This window comes from Onychostoma macrolepis, chromosome 08 (assembly GCF_012432095.1).
Source record: "Onychostoma macrolepis isolate SWU-2019 chromosome 08, ASM1243209v1, whole genome shotgun sequence".
NCBI classification, from domain to species: Eukaryota; Metazoa; Chordata; class Actinopteri; order Cypriniformes; family Cyprinidae; genus Onychostoma; species Onychostoma macrolepis.
Window position 1 is genome coordinate 337,632 of NC_081162.1, and position 27,486 is coordinate 365,117.

The following is a 27,486-nucleotide window of genomic DNA, read 5'->3' on the forward strand; positions in this document are numbered from 1 at the left end:
AGTGGATGGGGGATTATTAGGAGGCCATGATTGATAAGGGCCAGTGGAGAAAATCTGGCCAGTCCACCCCTACTCTTTACGAGAAGTGCCATTGGATTTTTAATGACCACAGAGAGTCAGGACCTCGGTTTAACGTCTCATCCGAAAGATGGTGCTTTTTTTTGACAGTATAGTGTCCCCGTCATTATACTGGGGCATTAGGACCTGCACAGACCACAGAGTGAGTACCCCCTGCTGGTCTCACTAACACTATATTACTTAACTGGACAACGGAGCGAACCAACCCCATGACGTCACACACAGTGGTACTGCAAGATGGCCCTTGCTATAACAAAACATCCTTTTTTCTTTAAAATGGTTTCATTAATCGTGTTTGTTATATATTTTTTAATTAATGTGGAAATCACTTTATTAAATAATGAAAACTTGACTGACTGCTTCACTTCTACTTTAAAGGGATAGTTCACCAAAGAATTACTTTTTGTTTGTTAAATTTGTTAAATTACTCACCTGCAGGCCATCCAAAATGTAGGTGGCAGAACAGTAGAACAGTAAAGAAGATTTTTAGCTGAAACCATGGTCCTTGGTGATTTAAAAAAATTCAAGTCAGTGGCTACCGTCACTATTAGAGTCAAAAAAAGATTGCACTGTGTTGATTGCTGCTCCTTCATTTTGAATGCATTCATTTGATTTTATTGCTTTTGTTTCACTCGGTGTACTCCACTATCATTTATGACTGCAATTCTGACAGATATGCGAAATACTTCTGGAGATATGTGAATCAGTTTGATTAAACACAAATGTAAGCATTAGAGAACTAAATTTGCTACCTGTGCTCTCTCGCGAACAACATGCAGCATTTTCCTGTGAAGTGTCCAAATTCTGGACAATAAAATGGACAGACTCAAAGGGCAACATATATTCCAAAGAGATATATGGAATCGCTGTGTTCTCTACTTTATGGAGACGTGGCTTGCTGCCAGCATGACAGACCACAAAGCCCAGGAGTTTCTCAATCTACTACACAGATCGGACAAGCTCATCAGGGAAAAAAAGTAGGCGTATGCTCTGATATGAACAACACATGGTGCAAGATTGTGGAAGTAATTTAACACAAATGCACATGCACTTGATATTGAATGCCTTCTGATAAAATACTGACTGTTCTATCTGTTGAGAGAGTTCTCAGCTATGACTATGGCAGCAGATTATATTCCACCCCAAAGGAACAGAGAGTACTTTGAACAAATTGAACTATGTCATCGTTAAATACGAACAGGCATTCTGATGATCTGTCTATCATCACGGGAATTTTACCAGACCAACTTTAGGAATATTTACCCAATATATCATCAGCATGTCTCCTGTCTCACTAGGGGCCCAAATACTCTTGACCACTGTTACACTTCACAGAAAGAACCATATCATTCTCTACCATAACCTCATCTTGGACAATCAGATCATGCCTTGATTCTACCGCTCCCTATTTAAAAACAGAAACTAAGGCAGAGGAACCTGTACTGCACATTGTACAGTGCTGGATAACTGAGGCTGAGGAAAAGCTTTGGGACTGCTTTGATTCCGTGAACTGGGACATTCTGGAACATACAGGTGCATCTCAATAAATTAGAATGTCGTGGAAAAGTTAATTTATTTCAGTAATTCAACTCAAATTGTGAAACTCCTGTATTAAATAAATTCAATGCACACAGACTGAAGTAGTTTAAGTCTTTGGTTCTTTTAATTGTGATGATTTTGGCTCACATTTAAAAAAACCACCAATTCATTATCGCAACAAATTAGAATATGGTGACATGCCAATCAGCTAATCAACTCAAAACACCTGCAAAGAGTTCCTGAGCCTTCAAAATGGTCTCTCAGTTTGGTTCTCTAAACTACACAATCATGGGGAAGACTGCTGATCTGACAGTTGTCCAGAAGACAATCATTGACACCCTTCACAAGGAGGGTAAGCCACAAACATTCATTGCCAAAGATGCTGGCTGTTCACAGAGTGCTGTATCCAAGCATGTTAACAGAAAGTTGAGTGGAAGGAAAAAGTGTGGAAGAAAAAGATGCACAACCAACCGAGAGAACCGCAACCTTATGAGGATTGTCAAGCAAAATCGATTCAAGAATTTGGGTGAACTTCACAAGGAATGGACTGAGGCTGGGGTCAAGGCATCAAGAACCACCACACACAGACGTGTCAAGGAATTTGGCTACAGTTGTCCTCTCCTGAACCACAGACAACATCAGAGGCGTCTTACCTGGGCTAAGGAGAAGAACTGGACTGTTGCCCAGTGGTCCAAAGTCCTCTTTTCAGATGAGAGCAAGTTTTGTATTTCATTTGGAAACCAAGGTCCTAGAGTCTGGAAGAAGGATGGAGAAGCTCATAGCCCAAGTTGCTTGAAGTCCAGTGTTAAGTTTCCACAGTCTGTGATGATTTGGGGTGCAATGTCATCTGCTGGTGTTGGTCCATTGTGTTTTTTGAAAACCAAAGTCACTGCACCCGTTTACCAAGAAATTTTGGAGCACGTCATGCTTCCTTCTGCTGACCAGCTTTTTAAAGATGCTGATTTCATTTTCCAGCAGGATTTGGCACCTGCCCAAACTGCCAAAAGCACCAAAAGTTGATTAAATGACCATGGTGTTGGTGTACTTGACTGGCCAGCAAACTCACCAGGCCTGAACCCCATAGAGAATCTATGGGGTATTGTCAAGAGGAAAATGAGAAACAAGAGACCAAAAAATGCAGATGAGCTGAAGGCCACTGTCAAAGAAACCTGGGCTTCCATACCACCTCAGCAGTGCCACAAACTGATCACCTCCATGCCATGCCGAATTGAGGCAGTAATTAAAGCAAAAGGAGCCCCTACAAAGTATTGAGTACATATACAGTAAATGAACATACTTTCCAGAAGGCCAACAATTCGCTAAAAATTTCTATTGGTCTTATGAAGTATTCTAATTTGTTGAGATAGTGAATTGGTGGGTTTTTGTTAAATGTGAGCCACAATCATCACAACCAAAGAACCAAAGACTTAAACTACTTCAGTCTGTGTGCACTGAATTTATTTAATACATGAGTTTCACAATTTGAGTTGAATTACTGAAATAAAAGAACATTTCCACAACATTCTAATTTATTGGGATGCACCTGTAGATTAATCTTCTGATTTGGATGAGTATGCCACAGTGGTCATGGACTTCATTCAGGACTGTGTAAGTGACTGGATGCCCACTAAAAAAGTTTACACGTACCCTATTCGGAAAACATGGTTTCAATCCAGTGACACAGACAGGATTAACTAAGCACGATCTCCGAATAGCAAAAATGGCAATTCAGGGTAAAGTAGAACTACAGTTTAATTGCAGTAAAGATACGCATCAGATGTGGCATGGGATTCAAACCATAATAACCCTGCAGCCCAAGACTGGTTGACCACTGAAGCTAAGCAGGGTTGAGCCTGTCAGTACCTGGATGGGAAACCTCCTGGGAAAACTAGGTTGCTGTAGGAGAGGTGTTAGTGAGGCCGGCAGGGGGTGCTCACTCTGTGATCTGTGTGTGTCCTAGCGCCCCAGTATAGTGACAGAGACACTATACTATAAAAAAAGCACTGTCCTTCGGATGAGATGTTAAACCGAGGTTCTGACTGTCTGTGGTCATCAAAAATCCCATGGCATTTCTCATAAAGAGTAGGGGTGTAACCCCGGTGTTCTGGTCAAATTCTCTCCACTGGCCTTTATCGATCATGGTCTCCTAATAATCCCCATTCATTGAATTGGCTCCATCACTCTCTCTTCTGTCCACCTGTAGCTGGTGTGTGGTGAGCGTATTTGCGCTGTTGTACTGTGGCTGCCATCGCATCATCCAAGTGGATGCTGCACACTGGTGGTGGTTGAGGAGAGACCCCTCCCATATGTTTGTAAAACGCTTTGGGTGTACAGCAATAAACAATAAAGCGCTATATAAATGCCTCATTCATTCATTCAAACCATAACAGACTACAAACCGCAAACACTGATTTGTTTTACAGCTGCCGGTGTGTCTTTCCATGATGAACTGAACATGTTCTATGCCTGTTTTGAGCTTGCAAATGAATACTCTCCAATGCAAGCCCCCAGAGCACCACATGATTCCAGTTGTCTCTGAGGCAGACATGAGAAAAACTTTTAACTGAGTCAACACTTGCAAAGCTGCTGGCCCGGATCTCAGGATGCCTTTTTTAAGAATTTGAAGTGTGAAACCAGCTGCTGTGTTTAGAGACATTTTTAACAGCTCCTTAAAAAGTTCAGGTGTACCAATGTGCTTCAAAAATACCACCATTATTCCTGTACCAAAGGGTAACAAAGTGAGTTGTCTTAATGAATCAGAATCAGACTTAGATTTATTGCCAGTTATTCTTATGCATACAAGGGATTTGTCTTGATGACTGGTGACCTGTAGCACTATGTATGTATAAAACACACCTGATTCAACTCATCAGCTTGTTAGTAGGGACTACAAGAGCTGAAATGATTGTGTTGAGATGAGAGAGACATCTAAAATGTGTATTAGTAGAATGGGCCTTAACTACTAGAGGCAAAGAATGGTCATGTGCCTCATAAGCAGTCAAAATGGCCTCAACTATCCACTTGCTTATCCTCTGCTTGGATGCTGAGGGACCCTGAGTGAGTGAACTGTAGCAAACCAGCAAGTGGTCAGCTGGACAAGAAACAAACTGTGTCTTGTGCTTCTTCTCTACAGTCTGCAGGACCTATGGTGACAAATTTGGCAGAGTTTCCACACTTGCAAAAAATCTATCCAGGGAATCAGTCTCTCGAGACTGACCTCTGGTGCGTCTTGAGTAGTATGTTCAGTCACTTGAAATAGATAACCGAACACACTGCTCTAATACCCTGCTCTCAGAGACCCAGATCCATCTTCCTTGTGATGGCTTTGAATTAAGCTTGCTAACAGAACTCAGGCAAAGCAGAACAGGAAACAGAATGAACAAGACTGTAAAAGTAGCTCCCCCTCTCAGAAGGCACATCCTCATGCCGTAACTAGTCCATGCTGATGAGGGAGGGGGTGTGGGGCCTCTGGAGGAGGTCAAGGGACTTGCGAAGGGCAGGGGTTGAATGGAGATGATGGCAGAAAAAACTTAAGGTGGCAACGATGGTGGGAGGAGCCAGGGAGGAAAGGAGAGCGCATGTACCCATCTCTCCATCTGCTTGCATTTGTTGATGATTAGTTCCCCACTTGCGAATCTAAGTGGGGTAGTTTTACAACCTTTGAGCCCACCATAAGTGTGGAGAGGGGGGACCTGCTGCATGAGCAACAGGTTGTCCTCCTTTTATGTTACCCTGCCTTAGTTTGTGCTCTGGAAAGCTCACTTCAGCTCTGCTTTGTGGTGTTGAAACAACACAGAAGTAGTAGTTTACCAGTTATAAGCTATAGCTCATTTGGCATAAAGCATAGCTTATATCTATGCTCTATGTTGTGTTGCAAAAATGGGTACACTCTCACAGCTGGTGATGTACTAGATGCATCAACACGACTTCATGACAGGGCGCATCTTCCATAGTCAACAACGACTGAAGGAGGCCTACTACTGTTTAGAAATTTAAACAGGAAATAGTGATAAGATAGGGACTGACAGTAAAGGTTAATATAGCTGCACTCACAAAACTGCTCAGCAGCAGACAGGAGCTAGCAGTGACATCACAATTCAATCAGTGTGCTTCATATGCTGTTTTGTGTCAGCTGCGCCATGCAGATACGTTGTTTTCATTCAAATCAAAGTGTAAACAAAGTAAACAGCATATCCGCGTGGTGAAGCTGACACAGAACGGCATACGCTGTTTGCGTTCAGTGTATACTCTGCAAAATGACGCTAGGGTGACGCGGAGGAGACAAATTGTTGAATAAAGTCGTTATTTTTGTTTTCTTTGTGTACAAAAAGTATTCTCGTAGTTTCATAAAATTACAGTTGAACTCCTGATGTCACATGGATTATTTTACCGATCTCCTTGCTACGTTTCTGGATGTTGATCGTGTTAATTATATTGCTATCTATGGGAGGGTCAGAGAGCTGTCAGAATGCATCAAAAATATCTTCATTTGTGTTCCGAATATGAACGGAGGTCGTACGGATTTAGAACGACATGAGGATGAGTAATTAATGACAGAATGTTCATTTTTGGGTGAACTAACCCTTTAATATCTTTTAACACTTTATTTTGATGGGTCCACAACATACAACATACTGACTATGAGAATCTTTGCAAGTATGTCAACTTATTCTACTAACCCTTAACCTAACCTGACAGTCTGCTCTGAGAATTAGTAGACATGTAGTTGCAAATTAATGAGAATTAGTTGACGTAGTTGCAAAGTTACTTTATAGTTAGTAGAATGTCTAAAATAGACTATCAAAATAAAGTGTAACCCTAAATAAAGTGTAAAATAAAGTGTCCCTGTGGCTCAGTGGTAGAGCATTGTGTTAGCAGTGCAAAAGGTTGTGGGTTCAATTGTGGCTTTGGATAAAAGTGTCTGCTAAATGTAAATGTAACCCAGTTGCCTTGTCTCCATTGCTGGCATGGTTTTGTAGGCATGCGTGGAAAAGTGCTGGTCCTCCAAAAAAAAAAAATCATACACAATAGATTTCTGATTCTCAGATTTCAGTTTGATCTGGCCACTTTAAAGTTAACTCAAGTCAACTTTATTTCTGTAGTGCTTAATACAAACCAGCCTCATAGTGATTAGCAGGTCATTATTTAGTCAGTTCATTGTTGGTTCTGTTCAGATAGGGCTACATGATGATTTGTATTTTAGGGTGTTTTCACATATAGTTCGTTTTAAGAGAACCAAACCCAGTTCACTTAAAGTGAACCAGAAAGGGAACCAGCCGAAAGTGACCTCAGTCCTTTTGGTGTTCACAATGTAGTGGACTCAAAAGAGAACCAAGTTCTTTTTTTGTTCACACCACAACTTTATAAGAACTCACAGCCCAGCTTTCTTTGCAGCAGTGGATTTTGGGTATTCAAATGGCATCTTCACATGTTGTCATCACATGGATGTGGCACATTTTGAGGCAAATGACAAACAGAGAAGGAGTCAGACAAAGCAGAACTAAAGGAATGCATCTGAAAAAACAGAAAAGGAAGAGGATAGCAACTAAAAATAAATTTTTCTTCCAACACTATCAACAACTGCTGCTGCTTGCCACACTTCCACCTTCGACAACATTTGTGGGGCAAGCACAAGCGCTTGCACCCAAAATTTCATCCAAATCTTCGTAGAAGGGACGATTTTTATTTCCGCGGCAAGCCTCCAGGTACACATGTCGAAACGAAATGCGAAGCGGGCTGGGATCTCATTGCTTTCGCATATCATGAAGATATTGAACCACAAACGAACCTCCGGAGGTGGTCTGAGTATGGTTCGCTTTTGGGTCCTTTTAGGGGGGTCTGAGATCACATGGTTTGTTCACATATACACGCTGAACCGCTCTGAGAGCTTTTGAAAGGGTTAAACAAACTAGGTGTGAAAACACCCTTAATTGTGATCATGATTTTTGCTTCGCTAGCTGAGTGCTCTAGAACTGTTCATGAGAAATAACATGTCTCCTACTCCTGTGCTCCTTCCTCCCCCCTTCCAGTTTTGAGTGTTTGCTTTTCAACTCAGTGTTGATTTATTCGACTATCTTGGACACAATTATGACCCAGGTGGAAGAGATGCTCACAGGCTACCTCTCCCCCAGGGAGTGCATCATCACTTAAAAAGCCAATGCCAAGCAGAGTAACATCTACACGCTGTACATCATCGCGGTTTTGCAGGCGTAACAGGCTGACCTGCTAAAAGGCGTTTTTAGAACTTTGCCAGGCCACAGATCTGTCTCTCCGGGCGACTAAGCAGACAGCTTGCGCCATCTGCTTTTCTATGGCTGCTATGGTCACCACAGAGTGGCATCTGTGGCTTAACCTCACAGGCATCAAGGTCAAGAACAGGGTGTTCCTCCTTGATGCCCACATGTCACCATCTGGCCTATTTGGTGACTCTGTCAGCATAGTCGTCAATAGGTTCCGGGAGGCAAAGCGGCACAAAGAAGCTTTCGAAGTCATCACGTAGTAGTCTCATCCAGAGCTTGATCTCTAAGGACATTATTTAGATTGAATTATTCACTACTATAGTAGCCCTAGAATACAACTGCATGAAATTTTGTTCTGTTTTAATATTTTGAACATTTAATATTTAATATTTAACAAAATATTCAGATCAACTCTGAACATCACAAAACAAGCTTTTCGTTGATTGTCACCATTGTTGAGGTTCATACGCTGAATCTTGATATCTGTGTGAGTCCTGTCCAAATAACTTCTGCATAATGACTTACAAACATTCAAAATATTAAAGCAAAGCAAAATGTCATGCAGTGGTATGCTAGAGCTACTGTAAAGTGAAATTACTAAACCTAAATAAGGTTCTCAGAGGTCAGCCTTTGGATGAGATCAGTGAATCAGGCCACTACATGATGACTGAATCATCAATAAGTAACCATCACCATCTGATCAGTTTGTCTTCTCCCAGCTTTTGCTATAACAAATGTGCATCAGAGAAACATTGAAGTCAAGAAGTGCAGGGCCAATGCTAAGGAGCCAAAGTTTTGCCAATGAGCAAGTTCCCAGGAGCCCTGCGTTGGTAACCCTAAGTGGGCCCGTAAAGGGCCAGTGCAGGCTTGTTTGCAGGGCTGCCTCGCACCACCTGAACAGGATTGCGCAGCAGGTTCTGCTTTGGGAACAGGACAAGTTCCTATTTATCAGGGCAGTTCACATTCTGGGGCATACTTGCTGTCCAGACAAGCTGTGACACACAGGGATGGAAACTCCACCCCGATGTAGTCAGACAATTCTACCAAGCAGAGGTGGACCTCTTTGCTTCACAGGAGATAGCACAATGTCCCCTCTACTCCCCTGGGTCTGGATGCAATGGCCCATACACAGCCCAGACTGCATCTTTACGCATTTCCCCCAATTGCTCTGCCTGGCCAAGGTCTGTCAACAAGGGTCTTGCCTCTATCTGCACCTCTGTGGCCAACCAGTGTGGTTCTCAGACCTAATGTCCCTTCTCGATGGCTCGCTGTGGGTGATTCCCAACAGCAGAGTTCCCCTATCTCAGGTGCAGGGGATGGTATGTCATCCCCTGCCTGAGCTCTGGAACCTTCATGTCTGGCCCCTGAATGGCACCAACTGAGAGATGCTGGGCTTCCAAATGATGTAGTACAAATTAGGTGCTAGGGGTTTCCTCCACTAGAAGAAGTTATGCTCTCTGATGACGCAAAAGTTGGGGTAGGACAAATGATACAGACCCAGTTCTAGGGGTGTGCGATATGACGATTTTTGATCGTGGATGATAAAAATGTCTCCGCTGTCTCCTTTTGAAGAAATGTCTTAGTATTGTGCTACAGCGCACATTCTGTCAGTTGCAGTTCTGTCACCTCCATCTCAATATACTGTACAACGCCACATACATTCACTTCAGTGTTAACTCAGTGCAGTGTCCCGTGAGAGTAACTCTTCCACATATTTGCAATCACAAAAGTACATTATTTGCATTTGCTTTAAAGCCTTGCCGGTTAAACATTTCATTCACGTGCTTGCACTTTTTCTTAGCACGTACACATGATGCACGTGCGCTAAAAAGCCTGTCAACAGCGCCTTAATTATAACTGGACTAACTTATATTTTGCGCTAATACTGTCAAAACACACAAGGTTTACATATAGACTCGGTTGGATGTGTGCCAGTATATTAGATGCGCAGGTCTTAAAGGGACAGAACTGAACATGCTGTCGACTATCATTAAAGGGATAGTTCACCCTAAAATTTAATTTGTCATTATTTACTCACTCACGTTGTCCCAAACCTGTATTAATTTCTTTCTTGTGCTGAACACAAAAGAGGATATTTTAAAGAATGTGGGTAACTATACAGTTGCTGGTCTCCACTGACTATAATAGTAAGAAAAAAAATACTAAGTCACTGGGAACCAGCAACTGTTTGGTTACCCACGTTCTTCAAACTAACATTTATGTTCAGCAGAAACACATTCAGGTTTAAAACAACTTGATAGTGAGTAAATGATGGTTTAAAAATAAAAAACTATGAAAAATAAAGCAGCAGCCCCTCGCGGACGACTGCCGCACACAAAACACAAAATAAAAGTCCAGGCTTGGTCCTCTCTCGTCTTCCACTGTTGTCACTCCTCCTTTTATCCTTCCGGAGCGCTTCCGTGGGACTTGAGTGGCGCAGGTGTCGCCCATTATCATTAAATTCCACCGGCCTTGCTCTGCTCCCACGGCTCTCGGCCCCTCTCCACTCGTCACACTTTGGTAGGAATCAAACTATATAGTGTTTTATTTTTAGATTTGTTCATTCAATTTCTTGAATGCACCTGCCAAATACACCTACTGTACCTGAAAACAAAGCACTGTTTTATTTGTATATTATGTGTATTTGTAATGTTTGGCTGTAATGCTCAGACAACTTACAAAATAGTAAAACCAATGTGACAAAGAATCGTGATTAAATCGTGATATTTAAAAAAAAAATTGCGATATGATATTTTTGCCATATTGCCCACCCCTACCCAGTTCACTGCCAAGTTGTTTCAGTGCTGAAATTCCTACAAGGAAAACTGTTCTCAGGTACATGTCCTGGTATTCTCTGGTACTCACTTGAGCTGTAATGCTTGAGGGTCTGGTTGGTACCCTTTTTGAACCACCAGAGTCAGCACCTGTCAAGCTTCTGACTCTAAAGATGCTTTTTCTTATGGCTGTTCCTTCTCTAAAGAAAACTGGGGATTTTGCAGGCTCTGTCAGCCTCACCATCCTTCTTAGAATTTTCCCCTGGGTTGATCAAGGCTATTTTGCACCCTCACCCTTATCTTCACAAAGTTCCATTCTCAATTATGCATCCGGTTGTTCTTGAAGCCTTCTGCCCTTCGCCGTTCACAACACAGTAGCAAGAAAGACTTCACTTACTGTGTCCAGTCCGTGCTCTTCACATTTACATCCACCACACCAGCTCGTGGCGTAAGTCACAGCAGCTTTTTATATGCTATGAGGGCTACAACCAGGGGCGGCTGCCACACATTGGGTGAGGTATGCTATTGCCCTAGCCTACGAGTGTGGTGGCTTCTGCCGGTTCTGTGAGAAATCACTCTCGAAGTCTTGAGGTTTTGGTGCCAGAAGGTGGTCTTTATTATCAGAGATAATGAAGCCGAGAAACTCTGCAAAGCGTCAGTAGCATCAATGTATCTTTTATACAGTTTTTCCCCAAGACATGTATAATATATTTCATACATTGTCATTTTTATCAACCTTTTTACCTTCTCTGGCTGTGACTCAACTTGTTTTTAGGAAGCAGACCGTAGGCCTCAATTTATGTTAAGTTGAATGAGGAGGCCTCATCATATATTTTATCCAATGCCAAAATAGAGTGTGCAGCTTCACCATAAACTGTATTTTTGTAAGATCTGCACATTCCATTCTCTTGCAGGCCTCTGAACACACAGGCAAATACATGATAATAATAGTAGAATAACTTGATTCATAAATGGCTTTATTCACATTGATTATACTTGATCAATTCATATTTTGATTAATAAAATCTTCTACATAAGGCACACAGCCAAGCTTCGCCTCTGAGTTAGGGCCCATTCAACCAGGGGGTTGAAACTTCTAAGGCTCTACCAAGAGGTGTCCACTGGCAGCAAGTGTGTGATGCAGCAGGCTGGTCCTCCCCACACGTTCATAGAATTTGATGCACTGTAAAAAGTGAACGTGTGCAGTTGTTGCTTTAAGGAGGTATTTCTATCTGATACTACATACAATTCTAGTTTTGTTGTTGTAACCCAGTTCAATCAAGATTATATAACACAAAACAAGAGAATACTATTTCAACTTAAATCCATTACATTAACCCAACAAACAACTTCCAATAAATCTCAAAAAAAACACATTCAAAGTATGCACACCTGTTCCACGCTGACTAGTGAATTTTGGTTCAATGAGAAATTATGATTTGAAGTTATTATGTATCTTAAGTTGCAGCAAAGTGAAAATGACAATTGACAGTGCTACTCTTCAGCACAATGGTAACCACTATAAAAAAACAAACAACAACAAAACAAACACTTAACAGATCTTTCTCTCACTTATTACAATCCAGTCTGACTTTATTTCTTTGATACTAAACTTCTTATTGAGAATTAACTGAGGTTTAGATGTTGATGTTTTATTGAAAATACTCAAGTTTGATGTCACCGTTGTGGAGATAAATGTTTGCTTTAATTGGGCTCTTGATCCTTGAATATTTAACATGATTTTTTCTCTGACTGCTACAACTGTGTTTTTGAAGCACATTTGTTATAACAATTGTGAGAGAAACTGTGATCAGATGATCTTGATTACTTATTGATGATTCAATCATCGTGTAGTGGTTGGGTGTCTGAGAACGTTAGCTGTTAGTTTCGTGATATTATGACATAGTCAGATTTTGTCTTTTTTTTCCATTATATAGGAAGTGTTTTGAGCTGTATCTTTTTGTCTCACACAAAGATCAAGAATCAGCGCATGAATCTCAACAATGGTGACAATCAATGCAAACCTTTTTTGTGACGTTCAGAGTTGACTGTCACCATTGTTGAGGTTCATACGCAGATTCATGATGTCTGTGTGATCCAGTCCCAATAATTTTTGTGTAATGATTTAAAATCTTGTAAAACTTTAAAGCAGAAAACACTTTGAAATGTGAAACTAATAAATGCAAATAACAGACTTCATAATAAAAACATAATTTCATTAAGTTTTCTTGAGCACTTTCAGCTGCATCAAATGTACTTTAGAAATGCACATTTACAACAACCAGAGAAAAACTAATGTTAAAAAGTCAAGGATCAAGAGCCCAACTAAAGCAAATGTTTATCTCCACAGCGGTGACTCAAACTTTATTATTGTCAATAAAACATCAACATCTAAACCTCTGTTAATTCTTAATAAGGAGTTTTGTATAAGTCAGACTGGTTTGTAATAAGTGAAGATGCTGAGATTATTAATACTATACTGCACGTCACTTTATTTAAAGACAGTAGTTCTGCTGTTGCTGATGGAATGATAGTTACATTAGCTCAAGCGTGTGTGCTGTTACTAGCTAATGGTTAACTACAAGAGGTTTCTATTTTACAGAGAATGTTATTTCTATTAACGGTCAATGTTTAGCATTCTGTGCTGCTCTGTGTTTTGCCATGTTTTTTTTATTTACAGTATGGAAAATGATTTTCATCATTTTAAAATAAAAAAAGATTATATGAAACTTAAGTAAAAAGTAATTTTATTTAACTGGAGAAATCAAGTTACATCTACTTTTTTCAGGTTGGTTGAATTCAGTTATAATCAGTAACCTTAAATCATTTATTTCATTTAAACAAAACCACTTATTGTAGATGTTACCAATTGACATACAATTTCTAAGTTAAACCGACTAAACATTTTTCTGTGTAGTTTGGATGTCTATGCTACTCCAGGCTCGCATGTTTTAACATCCCAAGGTCATGTCTGTGACCTCTTCAGTGTTTGTGTGCACACACTACACAACACGTCCAGACACTTTCCAGTGTGGCGGCGTTGGTATTCTTGTTCCCATCAAGTGTTAATGAAATGCAGCACTAAATTGGCGTGTTTGTCACACATGCTTCACAACCAGTCAAACAAAAAATTTTCTCTTCAGCGTTAATAAAATGCAGCATCTCGTTCCCTCTTTATCAGGGAACAGGATTACTGTTAAGTAAACCGAGATGTTATGACAGCTGGGAGGTAAGGCCACCAGCAATCTCCTATGAGCCACAACATGTGAATGCTGGTTGCTTCCCGCAGTTTAGATGATTTCATATTTTACTCTCTTTTGGTTCCCACAATATAGACAAAACCACACAGACTCATTATGTGCTGTCTTAGTTTGTGGAAACCAGGAAACATGCTACTTAGCTTTTGTCTCTTAATAGGAATTAGTTTGTGCTAATTAAAATCTATTGTCATGTCACAATGTATATTTTTGTTTATTTTAATATTATCAACATGTTAGCATAGCTAGCTATATGCTAGCATCAAACTTTAATGTAAATGCAGGGTGATTCTCTCATGCTGTCAATTTGTAGTTGTTTCAAAGAATTATGGTGACACTTTATTTTGATGGTCCCTTTTAAGCATTCTGTTGACAATAAGTAACTTTGAACCTGCATGTCAACAAACTGTCATTAGAGTATTAGTAGATTGTCTGATTAATATTTGCTAAATCTTTATTGTGATGGTCTCCCAACAGACATTCTACTGACTATAAGTAACTTTGTAAGTACATGTCAGCTTTACTTTAACCCTAACCTTTCCAGTCTACTAACACTCTACAAACACTCTAATGAGAGTTAGTAGATATGTAGCTGCAATGTTACATATATTCAAGAGAATGTGTTAAAGAGACCATCAAAATAAAGTCAAACCAGAATTACAAATGTCATTATAAATCTGTTTGCTTTTATTTTCTAATTTAATAAATCTGTGACCTTTTTTTTTTTTTTTTCAGTTTTGAGCCACCAGGGCCCATGTCTGCAGGCATGGCTTGTGAACTGGAGGTTATATTTAGACCTTTGGTAATGTTTTTCCCCACTTTATATTTGCATCACCTGTGTTTGTCACAGGAAATGTATTTATTTGCTTTACTCTGTAGCCATTACACGTCCCTGTGGTGTATTGCCAGAGAAAATAAGATGAAATTCTGTTGTAGCATTGTTTTTGATTATTATATCACTGCATATGAGCAAGAAAATTAGTAGATGAAACCTATAATTTCAGTTGAACATTTGCATTTTTTTCTTTCTCTCTCTCTCACTGTTGTAAATATAATGAAACTGATTGTAGAATGCTCAGTAATAAATATTCAATGTTTGTTTTAGCTTGATGTGGATTTGGGTGGAATGATTCATTTTCAGTCAGCTACTGGCCCTTTTTCTGTTGCCATTAAGTGCTCCAAGAAAAAATGTGAGGTAAGGAGATTACATTATCCATCACAGATTTCACATAAGATAAGGAGCTTTTGAGGAGCTGTTAATATGTTTTTTTTTTTTTTTTTTTTCACATATCTTAATTTTTTCCCAGATGGTTGTTGATCAATGTCTTGTGGATTTTGGTACTCATGTGGTTGGACAGAAAGTTTCACGAGTAATCACCTTGACCAACAGAGGAGCCCTAGGCACTCGTTACATGCTGACCCCCATCACATATGGCCCCCTTCAGCAATGCTTCACAAGCACACTGGTGAACAACACTGATACATCTATAGAATATTTTTCCTCTGCCTTGTTTAAAGGTCACTGTGGTCATAAATGAACTGAGAGAGGGAGGTAGTCCTTATGTAGTTTATGTTCATTTTTGACCATCTCAAGTACAGCCAAACCTGTGCAAACACACTGGCAATCCTATGATCAGGTCACATTTTGCAAACACATCCTTGGACAGTTCTTGACAGCTTTCATGAAATTCACATATTTGCCACAGTGTACAGTAATGTGTGTTAGTTAGTAACATTGATGACAGTCCTAATTATGAAGACAACCAGTCGTACATAATATCACTGATTAACAATTGTGCAAAGAGCATGTCTTTGGGCTGTTAAGATTTCATTCTTATAGTCAATCTCTCTGCCCAGGTTTCTGGTAAAACTGCCAGTGCTGAGATGCCCAGTGTGAATGTAGACAACACAGCAGAAATTCCATCAGGCACAGAGAACACAGGAGATGCCGCTCACATTGACCTAAAACCAGGTAACAGAATGCTTTTCTCCTGTGGTATAATGTTTTTTGCAGTAATAGAGGATAACGCTTTATATTAAGGTGTCCATGTTACATGTGTTACATGTACTTACTATTATAATAACAATTAATTATGCATAATTACATACAAGTAACCCTAAACCAAACCCTAACCCTATCCATATAGTTACACTGTAAAATCTAATTAGTTGGGCTTACTTAAAAAAAGCATGCAAACCGATTACCTTAAAAAAAACTAATTATGGTGAAATAAGAATAGTATGTTGTACTGACAAATGCTTAGTTACACGAGAGTTCTAGTAACTAAAAAAGAACTGTAGGGTACTTGATCCTTTACTTTAGGTTTACTCATGACTTAGTATAGCTACTCACTGACTCCCAGAGTGCATTGCGGCAGAATAAATTATGCAATTGCTTTTTTTTTTACATTGTTGTTTTTATTTGCCAATTTTATTTGCTGTCTTGTGTCAGTAGTAGCACAACAAAAAGAGCAAATAAAATGGTTATTGTTACAATTAATAAAAATAAATGAAATTGAATTGTTAGCATTGTTGTGATTCGCATGCTGAATGTTGAAGTTTGTGTGTGACTTGAGCATATTACCACAAATATTAAAGGATTATATCAACCCATCATATCAACCCATTTAAAAGCTTTTCAAGGTGTTTATGAAAAACAATGAAATTGTAAAAGATCATTAACAAATCCACAAATAGTATATTAATGATTTAATTAGAAGATAGATCATCTTTTATAAGCAACCTATTTATTACTTTTCTTCCCTTGAAATCAAATAACTGATTTCATGTTGCATTACTGCATTAATAGGAAACAAATTATAATGTAAACGAAGTTCCAAGTGCCCAACCAAAGGGAACGCTAATCACTATAATAAGTAGCTGTAACTTAATAAAATCTAGTAGCTATGCATTGCAAAAGACAAATGGTGAATATAAAAATATAAATAATATAATATAAAATATAAATTTTTTATATAAATATAAAAATGTAAAAAGTACTGAGAGAAATAGTTTAGTTTAATGAAAAATAATCAATCAAAATAAATTGTGCTGGCATCTGCCTTAAAAAAGGAAACAGAATTGTATCTTAATTTTACACAATTGTATATTAATAGATGTTTTTATGCATACCTACATTGATGTATTCATTTTGTAATTCTTTTTAATAGTAAATTCTCCTTGCCTGTAATGATAGGTGTGTCTCCTGTCAGCAGTCGTAGTCCTGATGAGCTTTTGATGGCTGATCCAGGATTAGTGGATACTACAGTGGAGCAGCAGAGCACCTTTGAGCCAACTGAGTTTAGCATTGCAGAGGTATGAACGCATTGACCATTTACACACATTTAAGACCCTGGACCACAAAACCAGTCATAAGGGTCAATTTTTCAAAATTGAGATTTATACATTATACATAATCTGAAAGCTGATCCATTTCCATTGATGTATGGTTTGTTTGGATAGGACAATATTTGGCCGAGATACAACTATTCGAAAATCTGGAATCTGAGGGTGCAAAAAAATCTAAATATTGAGAAAAATCGCCTTTAAAGTTGTCCAAATGAAGTTCTTAGCAATGCATATTACTAATCAAAAATTAAGTTTAGATATATTTACAGTAGGAAATTTACAAAATATCTTCATGGAACATGATCTTTACTTAATGTCCTAATGATTTTTGGCATAAAAAAAAAAAATCAATAATTTTGACCCATACATTGTATATTTGGCTATTGCTACAAATATACCCCAACGACTTAAGACTGGTTTTGTGGTCCAGGGTCACATTTAAGAAAACAAATCAAGAAAGCAAAAAATCATGTAAAACGAGTATGGTTCTCAAAATGGATTTTCCCACTTGAAATAATTAATCCTGGTACAATGAATCCTGGGTTATCTTGCTTTAGGTTTCACACTGCTCGTAATTTACCAATTAATCCTGGGTATTCACTAGCTGACATTTCAGACTGTACATTTCTAAACCCCGGGTTAACGTTCTTATTTGCATATTTGCGTGTCCGTGTCATTGATTGGACAAATGCAGCATGCAACGTGTTTACATAATAACTCTAGCATTCCGCATCCTCTTGTTATATATTGAATCTTTCCTGAATGGACTTTGGAAAGGTAAAAACAAAACAGCCTCTTTTGTCTGTTGCTAAGCCCCAAAAGCATTTTCAACCCTGCTTCATAACAGGGTTTCATAACCCCAGGTAAAAAGCATTGCTAAATTATAAGTGTGAAATGTATCTTTTAATTGGGTTTAAAAGCAGGGTTTAAAACAAGAATAACCCAGGGTTAAGTGCTGTTACGGGAACAACGAGACGAGACATGCGGATCCATATGCAAGCTTTTAATGAGCAGAGACGTAGTCAGAACAGGCAGGGTCGAACAGTGGCAAACAGGTATAACATGGGCGAGACAAAGAGTAAACAAAGACAAGCGTGGGTCGACGATCGGCGAACAGTATCAAAAGGGGCCTGACAAGAGAGGTAATCCAAAACGTAAGCGATAGTCCAGGCAGGGGAAAACACAATCCGACATAGGCAAGGCAAGGCAAGGCAAGGCAAGACTAGGAAAACTAACAGGGCTCTGTAGGGCAGCGATAAATGCATACAATGCTCGGCCGTGAGGCAGAGAAAGTCCAAGGCTTATAAAGAGTGTCTAATGGGTTTCAGCTGTGTAATCAGTGCAATGTGTAATCTGACAGCTGTGTGATCTGTGCGATGGATGATGGGAAATGTAGTTAGATGGTGAAGTGCAACCGTAGTGTGGTGCAAGAGTCCATGTAATCGGAGGGCGACCTCTGGTGGCAAGTGGACAGAAGACCACGGACAGGATTCGTGACAGAGCCCCCCCCCAAAGAGGAAACCTGGGCGGAGCCGGCCGGACTGGAGTCCACCAGGGAGGAGCCAACGGACCTGGTGCCCACCAGGGTGGAGCAGACGAGACCGGAGCCCACCAGGGCGGAGCAGACGACACCGGAGTCCACCAGGGCTGAGTAGATGGAGCAGGAGTCCACCAGAGTGGAGTAGACGGAGCAGGAGCCCACCAGGGCGGAGTAGACGGAGCAGGAGCCCACCAGAGCGGAGCAGACGGAGCTGGAGCCCACCAGGGTGGAGCAGACAGGGCAGAAGACCTCCACGGTGGTGCAGACAGGGCAGGAGCCCACCAGTGCGGAGTAGACAGGGCCCTAGACCTCCATGGCGGAGCAGACAGAGCAGAAGACCACCACGGCAGATCAGGGGAGCACCACAACGGATCAGGGACTGGGACCTAGGGACAACTGAGACACAAGCAAGAGACAAAACATGCACAGACCCAAGGATAGAGGCAGGGAACATGGGAAGTCTATGAATATTGACCCTGGTGGCAACTGAGCGGGCAGGCAGTCCATAACAAAAAACATTGGTGGGAAGGGGACAGACAAACTGTTCATCAACAATTTCCTTGGCAGTGATAGACAAGACAGACAGTTCACAATCAGCCACCATGGCTGGCTCAGAACGGGGCGAGAGTTCAGAGAGGGCCTCCTCGACCGGTTTAGAGCAGGGCACATGTTCAAAAGCGGCCTCCGTGGACGTGACAGGACAGGACGAGAGTTCAGGGGCAGCCCTTCTGGCTGTGACAGGACAGGCAGAGAATTCACAGGTGGCCTCCATAGCCGTGACAGGGCAGGACGAGAGTTCATTGATGGCCTCCATAGCCGTGACAGGATAGGACGAGAGTTCATTGACGGCCTCCATAGCCGTGACAGGATAGGACGAGAGTTCATTTGACACCTCTGGAGGTTCTGCAGCGGTTGCCGCCACCTCTGGAGGTTCTACAGTGGTAAACTCAGGACACAAGGAGAGTTCAGTAACGGTCTCTTCGACCGCAACACAACAGGCTGAGATTACTTTACTAGGTGCCACCACCATACAAGGGACCGAAGTGAGCCCCGCCGTTCTGGAGGTTCTGCAGTGTGGACCGCCACCTCTGGAGAAGCAGCAGCGGGTGCCGCCACCTCGGGCAGTTCTGCGGTGGTGTACGCAGCCCAAACGCAACACAAAGCGATTCCCATCAGGGGAAGTGCTTCGGACAAGGGAATATGCGCAAGAACAGGAGGGTTACAGTGAGCTGGTTCGGGGATATCAGCCGTGCGTGCAGACACCAGCGGTACATCCCTCAAACTACACATCAACCTGGGATAATGGTAGACTGACCTTGATAATCTGGGTGTGTCAGCGGAGACGTGACCCGACTCTGGAAGGTCAGCGGAGACGTTCTGTGAATCTGGACGAGCAGCTGTGGCGTGCTGTGACTCTGGACGAGCAGCTGTGGCGTGCTGTGACTCTGGACGAGCAGCTTTGACTCGGCTTGATTCGTGACGATCAACGGTGACTTGACTTAGCTCATGAAGATCAGCTGTGACTTGGCTCGACTCGTGAAGATTAGCTTTGACTTGGCTTGATTCGTGAAGATTAGCTTTGACTTGGCTTGATTTGTGACGATCAACGGTGACTTGACTTAGCTCATGAAGATCAGCTTTGACTTGGCTCGATTCGTGAAGATTAGCTTTGACTTGGCTTGATTTGTGACGATCAACGGTGACTTGACTTAGCTCATGAAGATCAGCTGTGGCTTGTCTTGACTCGTGACGATCAACGGTGACTTGGCTTGACTCGTGAAGATCAGCTGTGACTTGTCTTGACTCGTGAAGATCAGCTGTGACTTGGCTTGACTCGTGAAGATCAGCTGTGACTGGACTGGACTCTGCTGTGACAAAACGGGGTGCTGTTGTGTCCGCCATTTCGTTAACAAAGAGCCAACAGACAGTAAAGCAAAGTCCATAAAATCACTTAAAGACGAACGGGGACCCTCACGAATTAGTCGCGATTTGAGCGGCTGGTTAATGCCCTCGCAAAAGAAGTCTATGAGTACACAGTCCGGCAGATCAGAAAAATAGGCTAGATCTAAATACTCTTGTATATAATCCTCAAGCGATCCCAAACCCTGCTCGGGGTTTAATAACAGTCTTGCAGTGTCTATACCTGGCCAATATCCACATGAAAAGCCGCTGGATCCTTGTGCGGCCGAGTATTCTGTTACGGGACCAACGAGACGAGAGACATGCGGATCCATATGCAAGCTTTTAATGAACAGAGACGTGTTCAGAACAGGCAGGGTCGAACAGTGGCAAACAGGTATAACATGGGCGAGACAAAGAGTAAACAAAGACAAGCGTGGGTCAACGATCGGCGAACAGTATCAAAAGGGGCCTGACAAGAGAGGTAATCCAAAATGTAAGCGATAGTCCAGGCAGGGGAAAACACAATGGGCCCAGACTTTTTTATGCCCCTAGGGCCGGGCTTCGGGCCAATTTTCACGTCATAATTCTGACGTGGGCCCGCCATTTTATATTTTAGACATCCATCAGTTATGGTGATGAAAAAAAATTGCCGCACTGGTAGAAGAAACACGAGACCATGCTACTGCGACTGTCAAGAGCGGCTCGGACGGTGTTTAGTGTCCAGCAGCAGCAAACGCACGTGCCTTCTGCACAGCTGGAAGAGGGTCCACATTCAAACGCAATAGTCTAAAGTTTAAGCACCGCAGAGCCCCGGCAAAAGTAATTACCATGAATGTGTCGGGGGGAAATAATAAGGGGATATTTTAATTATTTATTAATAAACTAGTGTTTTCTGAGTCAGCAAGGATGAAGTTGCCGATCCTGACTCGCCATCTCCTCATTGGACGCACCTGTAAAGAGAAATGCATCTTTACGGATTGCATAATGAAAGAGTTTTTGTTTTCAATTTGTTTTATTTAGTTACAGTAGTAATTTAAAGCTTTATATAGATATATTTATCATGTCTATGTGGCATATATTTGCTGAGTTTCGGTTCATTTTTGTGAAGTGCTCCTGTTCAAGACCGAGACAGCAGAAAACACATCATGTTTGTTTTCTTTATTTTATCAAAGCACAACGTTTTGTTGATATTGTGAGTGCGCACAAATAAAAGTAGACCCTTTACGGATCCAAATGATTTATTACTCTTACCTTTATGAGCAAAAATGATGGCATATTTTAATTCCACTCTCCACACAAACAATTGGATATGCACCTAATAGCGCACATTTATCTAGGTTTAATGTTTAAACTAACATTGTTATATGCTTGAACTGTTTTATATCTATAGATTTTATTTTAGGCAAGTCGTGATGATTTGAGAAGGCAAAATTGATCAAACATGGGCTATGATCAACTCACTGTCTGCCGCTGGCCGCTTGGTCGTTACTTTAAAAAACAAAAACTTACCTTTAACGAACAAAAATACTCTAAACATTTTTCTAAATTAACTTTAAAAAAAACTAGACGAAATGTATTACATACAAATTTTAATAGCTGAAACAGTAGTATAAGTTGTTTTGGGAGAAGGGGAAAAAAAAGACTGGCTCGGGTCGGACTCGGGCCAAGAATTCAAGGTTAGGGCCTGAGCATGTCGGGCCAGGGCCGGGCTAAATCCTGTATTTGAGGCCTGTGCAGTGCTCTAGTAAGACTGAACATAAGAGTCCTCATTTTCTCCCAACATCTGAGCCACTAAGGATGCAGTCGATTTACTTTTTTTTTTTTTCAAGGTAATGCACCTCAAAATCGACCTAAATACGTTTGTCTGCACAAATCATTTCACTCCAGACTGCTTTGTGAATGTCATGTCGTTATAGTGCTTAGCTAATGTTTTAACGTCCTCCCTGTGCTGTCGAGTCCGAGCTGCGCCGATGACAAGTCAGCGAGCTCTGTAACATTGCGCTGTTTCGGTGTGTTTGGCTTGGCTTTCGGTGTGTTTTGGTGTGTACGGCTGAACACCTGTTCTCTCGCTCTGTCATGTTGCTTCTACTGAAGTGATTTATTGCTGTAGGTATGCACAGCAGATATCTATACAGTACGCTGTCTTCCGAAGACAATATTACATCTTGTAAAAAGGGGCATCTTGTTTAAAGGGCCCTTTAAAATTGAATTATATATTAGTAAGTTTTGAACGTAATATTAACTAAGATTAATAAATGTTATATAAATATTGTTCATTTTAACTAATAATTGATGTTAACAAATGAAACCTTATCGTAAAGTGCTATCAACATCTTAAAGAGTCCCGATTCAGGTCCCTGGATCACAGTGGTGAAGCAGCGTAGATAATGCTGCGCTTTAGGCCAAGCAGCAAAGACTTTGAAAATAAAGATAAAATAAAGATTACAATTAAAGTGTATTTCACTGAAGAAAAATTCTTGCTTTGTCAGTGAGCAAATGATTGCCCATGGTGTGAGTAGCTCCATAGGAATCCATTGATACAATTCTAAATCCTCTCTGGGGTGAACATTTGTGCTGAACATTAGTGTTTGGTGAATGGGCCTTTCATGCTGTGCAATGAAACACCACTATAAATAGCTGCAATTTATTCATAGTGAATCTCACTTTAATGTGAGAGTTAAATGGAAATGTAACAGATTGATTTTCTCTCTGCAGGCTTATGTTGGTGATGTCGGCCCATTTATGAGTGTCAAACTACCCATCATCTTCACACCATCGATTCCAGGGGAGGCAAAACTGGATTTCCAAATCACGTTTTCTCAACTTAGTTGTGAACCGGTATAGTTTTCACGTATAACTATGTTTTATATTTGCTTTAACAGCTCAATAGATTTAACTTGACTTTTCTCCTTGTTTTGTTTTCTTGAATGCATAGATTGTGGTTTCAGTTTCTGGGGTGGCAGAGAGCGCACCTGTTTGGGTGACCAAGCCAAATATTGACCTAAAAATCTGCATATATGATCGACTTTATCAGGACAGCATTGAAGTTCAAAGCAGGTGAATTGCACCATTTATATTTTTATCAACACAATATCTACATCAGCCACTGATCTCTATATATCACCGGATTGCTTATGGAATTCTAAACTGCCAGAAGGAGGTGAAGTCAGCGAGCAGCCAGTTATTGTAGGTGCCCAACTGCCGACTGACAGTTAAAATCATGACTTAAAGGGGTCATCGGATGCAAAATTCACTTTTACATGTTGTTTGAACTGAAATGTGTCTTGGCAGTGTGTGTACACAACCACCCTATAATGATAAAAATCCACCCAGTGTTTTTTTCTTTTAAATCCCCATAAATCATAACCACTTTCTCAGATCAAGCCGTTCACAGATTCTTGGCAGAGCGACGTAGTTCTGCACAGGCCCCTCCCATGATTGTTGATTGACACTGGCATTTTAACATAGACCCACCCTGAGTGAGCTGTCATCAGTCCGTCATTGTTTCACCGCCAGAGCAGATGTAGACAAGAATGGCTCCTAAGCGACTGAGGTGTTCTGTTATTGGATGTAATAATGAACATAGCAGTCGTCATTTACTCCTGACATCTGAGCTGCTGAAGACGCAGTAGATTACGTTTGTTTTTGAAGGGAATGCACCCCCGATCTACCTAAATGCATTTATGTTCGCGCGAATCATTCGTGATTCAGCATTACCTGAATCTCTGATTAAATGAAGGTCATTAAAAACTCTCAAGAGTGCAGACTCTGTACTGTGACCTGCCCTAAAACTGGACTGAAATGTATCTAAGTTGCTTAAAAATGATATCAGCTGTAAATAAACCACCTTCTCTAAAATCTTTGATAAGCATGGAAGTTTTGAAATGGGGCCGGTCATTTTTTAATTCAAAAGGATCTAAGTTAGGCTTTTTAAGAAGCGGCTGAATAACTGCCTTCTTAAGGCCTGTTGGAACAATACCATTTTGAAGGCTACTGTTAATAATAGAGGTAATACTTGGTCCAACAACATCCACCATCTCTTTAAGAAGACATAGAGGAACCACATCGCAACCACCAGGTGTAGGCTTCAACGAATAATGATGTCCTTAACTTGCGCCAGTGACACCTGTTCAAAGAGGTCAAAACTCCTGACACAGGCTGGCAACATCTCAGACCCATCTGGCAATATAGGAAGACTAGCTCTAATCTTTTCCATTTTTTCCACAAAAAATGTCAGAAACATTTCACATATTTCCAATGAGGGAGTCAGAGCAGAACAGCCAATTGGATTGAGAAGTCTATTATTAATTAATTGTCAGTTCACACAGGATAAGCAATATGGAAATCACCCAGAATTTGTGCATACTCGATTTACACACTGCCGATACAGTGGTCGAAGTGATGAACTAACCTAACTAACCTACAGTGATGAACTAACCTAAAATATATTTCTGTATGCATGTAATAATGCAGGAACAAATTACGCATATGTCTGGGATTATTACCAGAAATATTTTTGAATACAGTATACAACAAATATTATAGTAATACAAGCCTCTAATTCTATATTACACTATAGAGGCACATATCTATGTTTAGAATTAATACTGTGAACTTTGCAGTACATTTGTTGAATTCATTTAGCTCAAACAGTACAGCCTCGCACAAGTCAGGAAGTAGCTAGGAAATTGGTATGGTTCCCAGGGAATGCACTTTTCATTAAACCTGACACTTTTAATAATCAGGAAAATCCTGATTCTAAATAAAGAATAAATTACATATGTAGGAGGTTTATATTATTAGGCTGGAAACAAATATTGGAAATGCGACTTTGGCTTTTCATCCAGTCTTTCATATCAGAAATTACCTTGGAAACTGAAAACCAGGTCTCGAGGAAATACAAAAGCTAAGTACCACTGGCATAGCAATGAATGCGTCTTGTTACCTTCTGTAACTTCGGTTCCCTGTAACTAAGGCTTTATACCAGGGGTCTCAAACTCAATTTACCTGGGGGCCGCTGGAGGTAGAGTCTGGGTGAGGCTGGGCCGCATTAAGTATGCTTTGGGGGTACATAAAAATAAAGGGGCATTGTATGATTATTCCTTAAAGATAAGGTTTTAATAGTTTTACTAGTAGTAGCCTATTACGTTCTGCCCAATGTCTTCAAGTAAAACTGAACTTTTATTTTGACGGGTTGCCGTGAATACCTTTACATTTCTGTGTATGTGATATGAGGATAGTTTTTCTCAAATAAAACGCTCGAATGCTCATGAAGTGACTCTCAGAGCAGTTCTGGAGATGTTGTTCATGTATTTATGTCCTCATTTAGTGAGGCAGCAGACGTTAATATCACCGCAAGCGTCGCGCGCTTCTGTATGAGTAAACAAACCCGCACGTCTGCGCCATACATTAACACAGAGACACGCAGAAGTCATATTTAAATAGACATTTTGCGGCTTAATATTTACAAATAGGAGTGGGAGTGTGCTCACTTCTGTGTGCGCTTACGTTTGTGTGTGTGTGTGTGTGTGTGTGTGTGTGTGCGAACCGGGGCGGTACAGAGAGCGCGACCATGTAACGTAGAGACAGAAATGGCACGCCGTTGTGTAAATAAGATAAATAACATAACAAGGCTAATTAGTTTGTTTAATAAATAATGGTAGGGGAAACACTGTAAGTGATAAAAAAATAAATAAATAAAAGCGCGGCAAGACTCAGCAAAAAGGTGCGTTTGAGAACAACGTGTGGGCCGCACTAACACTAAACTTTGATGTCAAGTAGGGGGGCCACAAAATATCATCCCGCGGGCCTCAATTGGCCCCCGGGCCGCGAGTTTGAGACCCCTGCTTTATACAGAGGTCATTGTCTAACCATGCATTGGAAGTCACAGGTGTATTTACTTTTGGTTTTGTAATTTGCATGTCAGTAGGTACGTTTACATGGACAACAATATTCAGATTGTAACACTACTAAGACTAATTAAGAATCTACCATGTAAACAGAGATTTTTGATTACCTTAATCTGGCTAAAGTCGTATTCCAAGTAAACACAAATCGAATTAAGATGTGGAGTATTCCTATTTTAGTCGCATTATCGAAGTGCTGTATAGACATGTAAACACCTTAATCACACTATTACCGTTGTGTAGGACTTTTCGCCACATTTTGCAACAGGATACACACATGGAAGTGGTCAACCGTTTGATGGCAAACAGAAGAGCATGGCTTTAGCGATCTATATATTACAATGTGTAAAACGGTACGATACATTGAGGTCTAAAGACACGAAACGATCAGTCTGTGCAAGAAACTGAACAGTATTTATATCGTTTTTTAGCTCGGATCCGCCGCACTGTCCAACTGTCCTGAGCGCGTTCACACAACAGCCGGCACGTGACGTGTCTTCTTTTTTGTGATCAACTTTTTATTTATTTTTTTTAAATCAACAAAACAACATCCACATAAACGAGACAACAGAGAGGGGGGAACCAACAGACACCATAACAATTTCAATTTGCAGCAAAAAGGACAAAACAGAATCCATATGAATCCACATACCGACAACAATTGAACATTCCCAAAACATGTGGAGAAAAGTACCTGCTGATACAGTGTTACAGATATGACAGTTATAGGTCGATTGCAGTTTTATTTTAAATCTCTTGTAAGGGGTTATGTATGCTCAATGGATGACTTTGAAATGGATAAGACGATGAGCCAAGTTTTTAGAAGTTAAGATTAGATTAGACCACACCCTCTCCCAGTCGACCGATAAATCAAGATCTGTTAATTCACGATTCCAGTTAGAT

General features: G+C 40.6%; 1 protein-coding gene across 1 annotated transcript in view; it reads left to right on the plus strand.

Moving 5' to 3' along the window:
• The window catches only part of cfap74 (cilia and flagella associated protein 74), a 128,225-nt gene that overhangs the window by 42,062 nt on the left and 58,677 nt on the right, over positions 1-27,486 (plus strand). Inside the window, exons 15-21 of the mRNA XM_058784035.1 lie at positions 14,623-14,689; positions 14,993-15,082; positions 15,195-15,353; positions 15,745-15,859; positions 17,084-17,202; positions 23,393-23,515; positions 23,613-23,734. Of these exons, the coding sequence (XP_058640018.1) occupies positions 14,623-14,689; positions 14,993-15,082; positions 15,195-15,353; positions 15,745-15,859; positions 17,084-17,202; positions 23,393-23,515; positions 23,613-23,734 (795 nt within the window). The remainder of the gene's footprint in view (positions 1-14,622; positions 14,690-14,992; positions 15,083-15,194; positions 15,354-15,744; positions 15,860-17,083; positions 17,203-23,392; positions 23,516-23,612; positions 23,735-27,486) is intronic.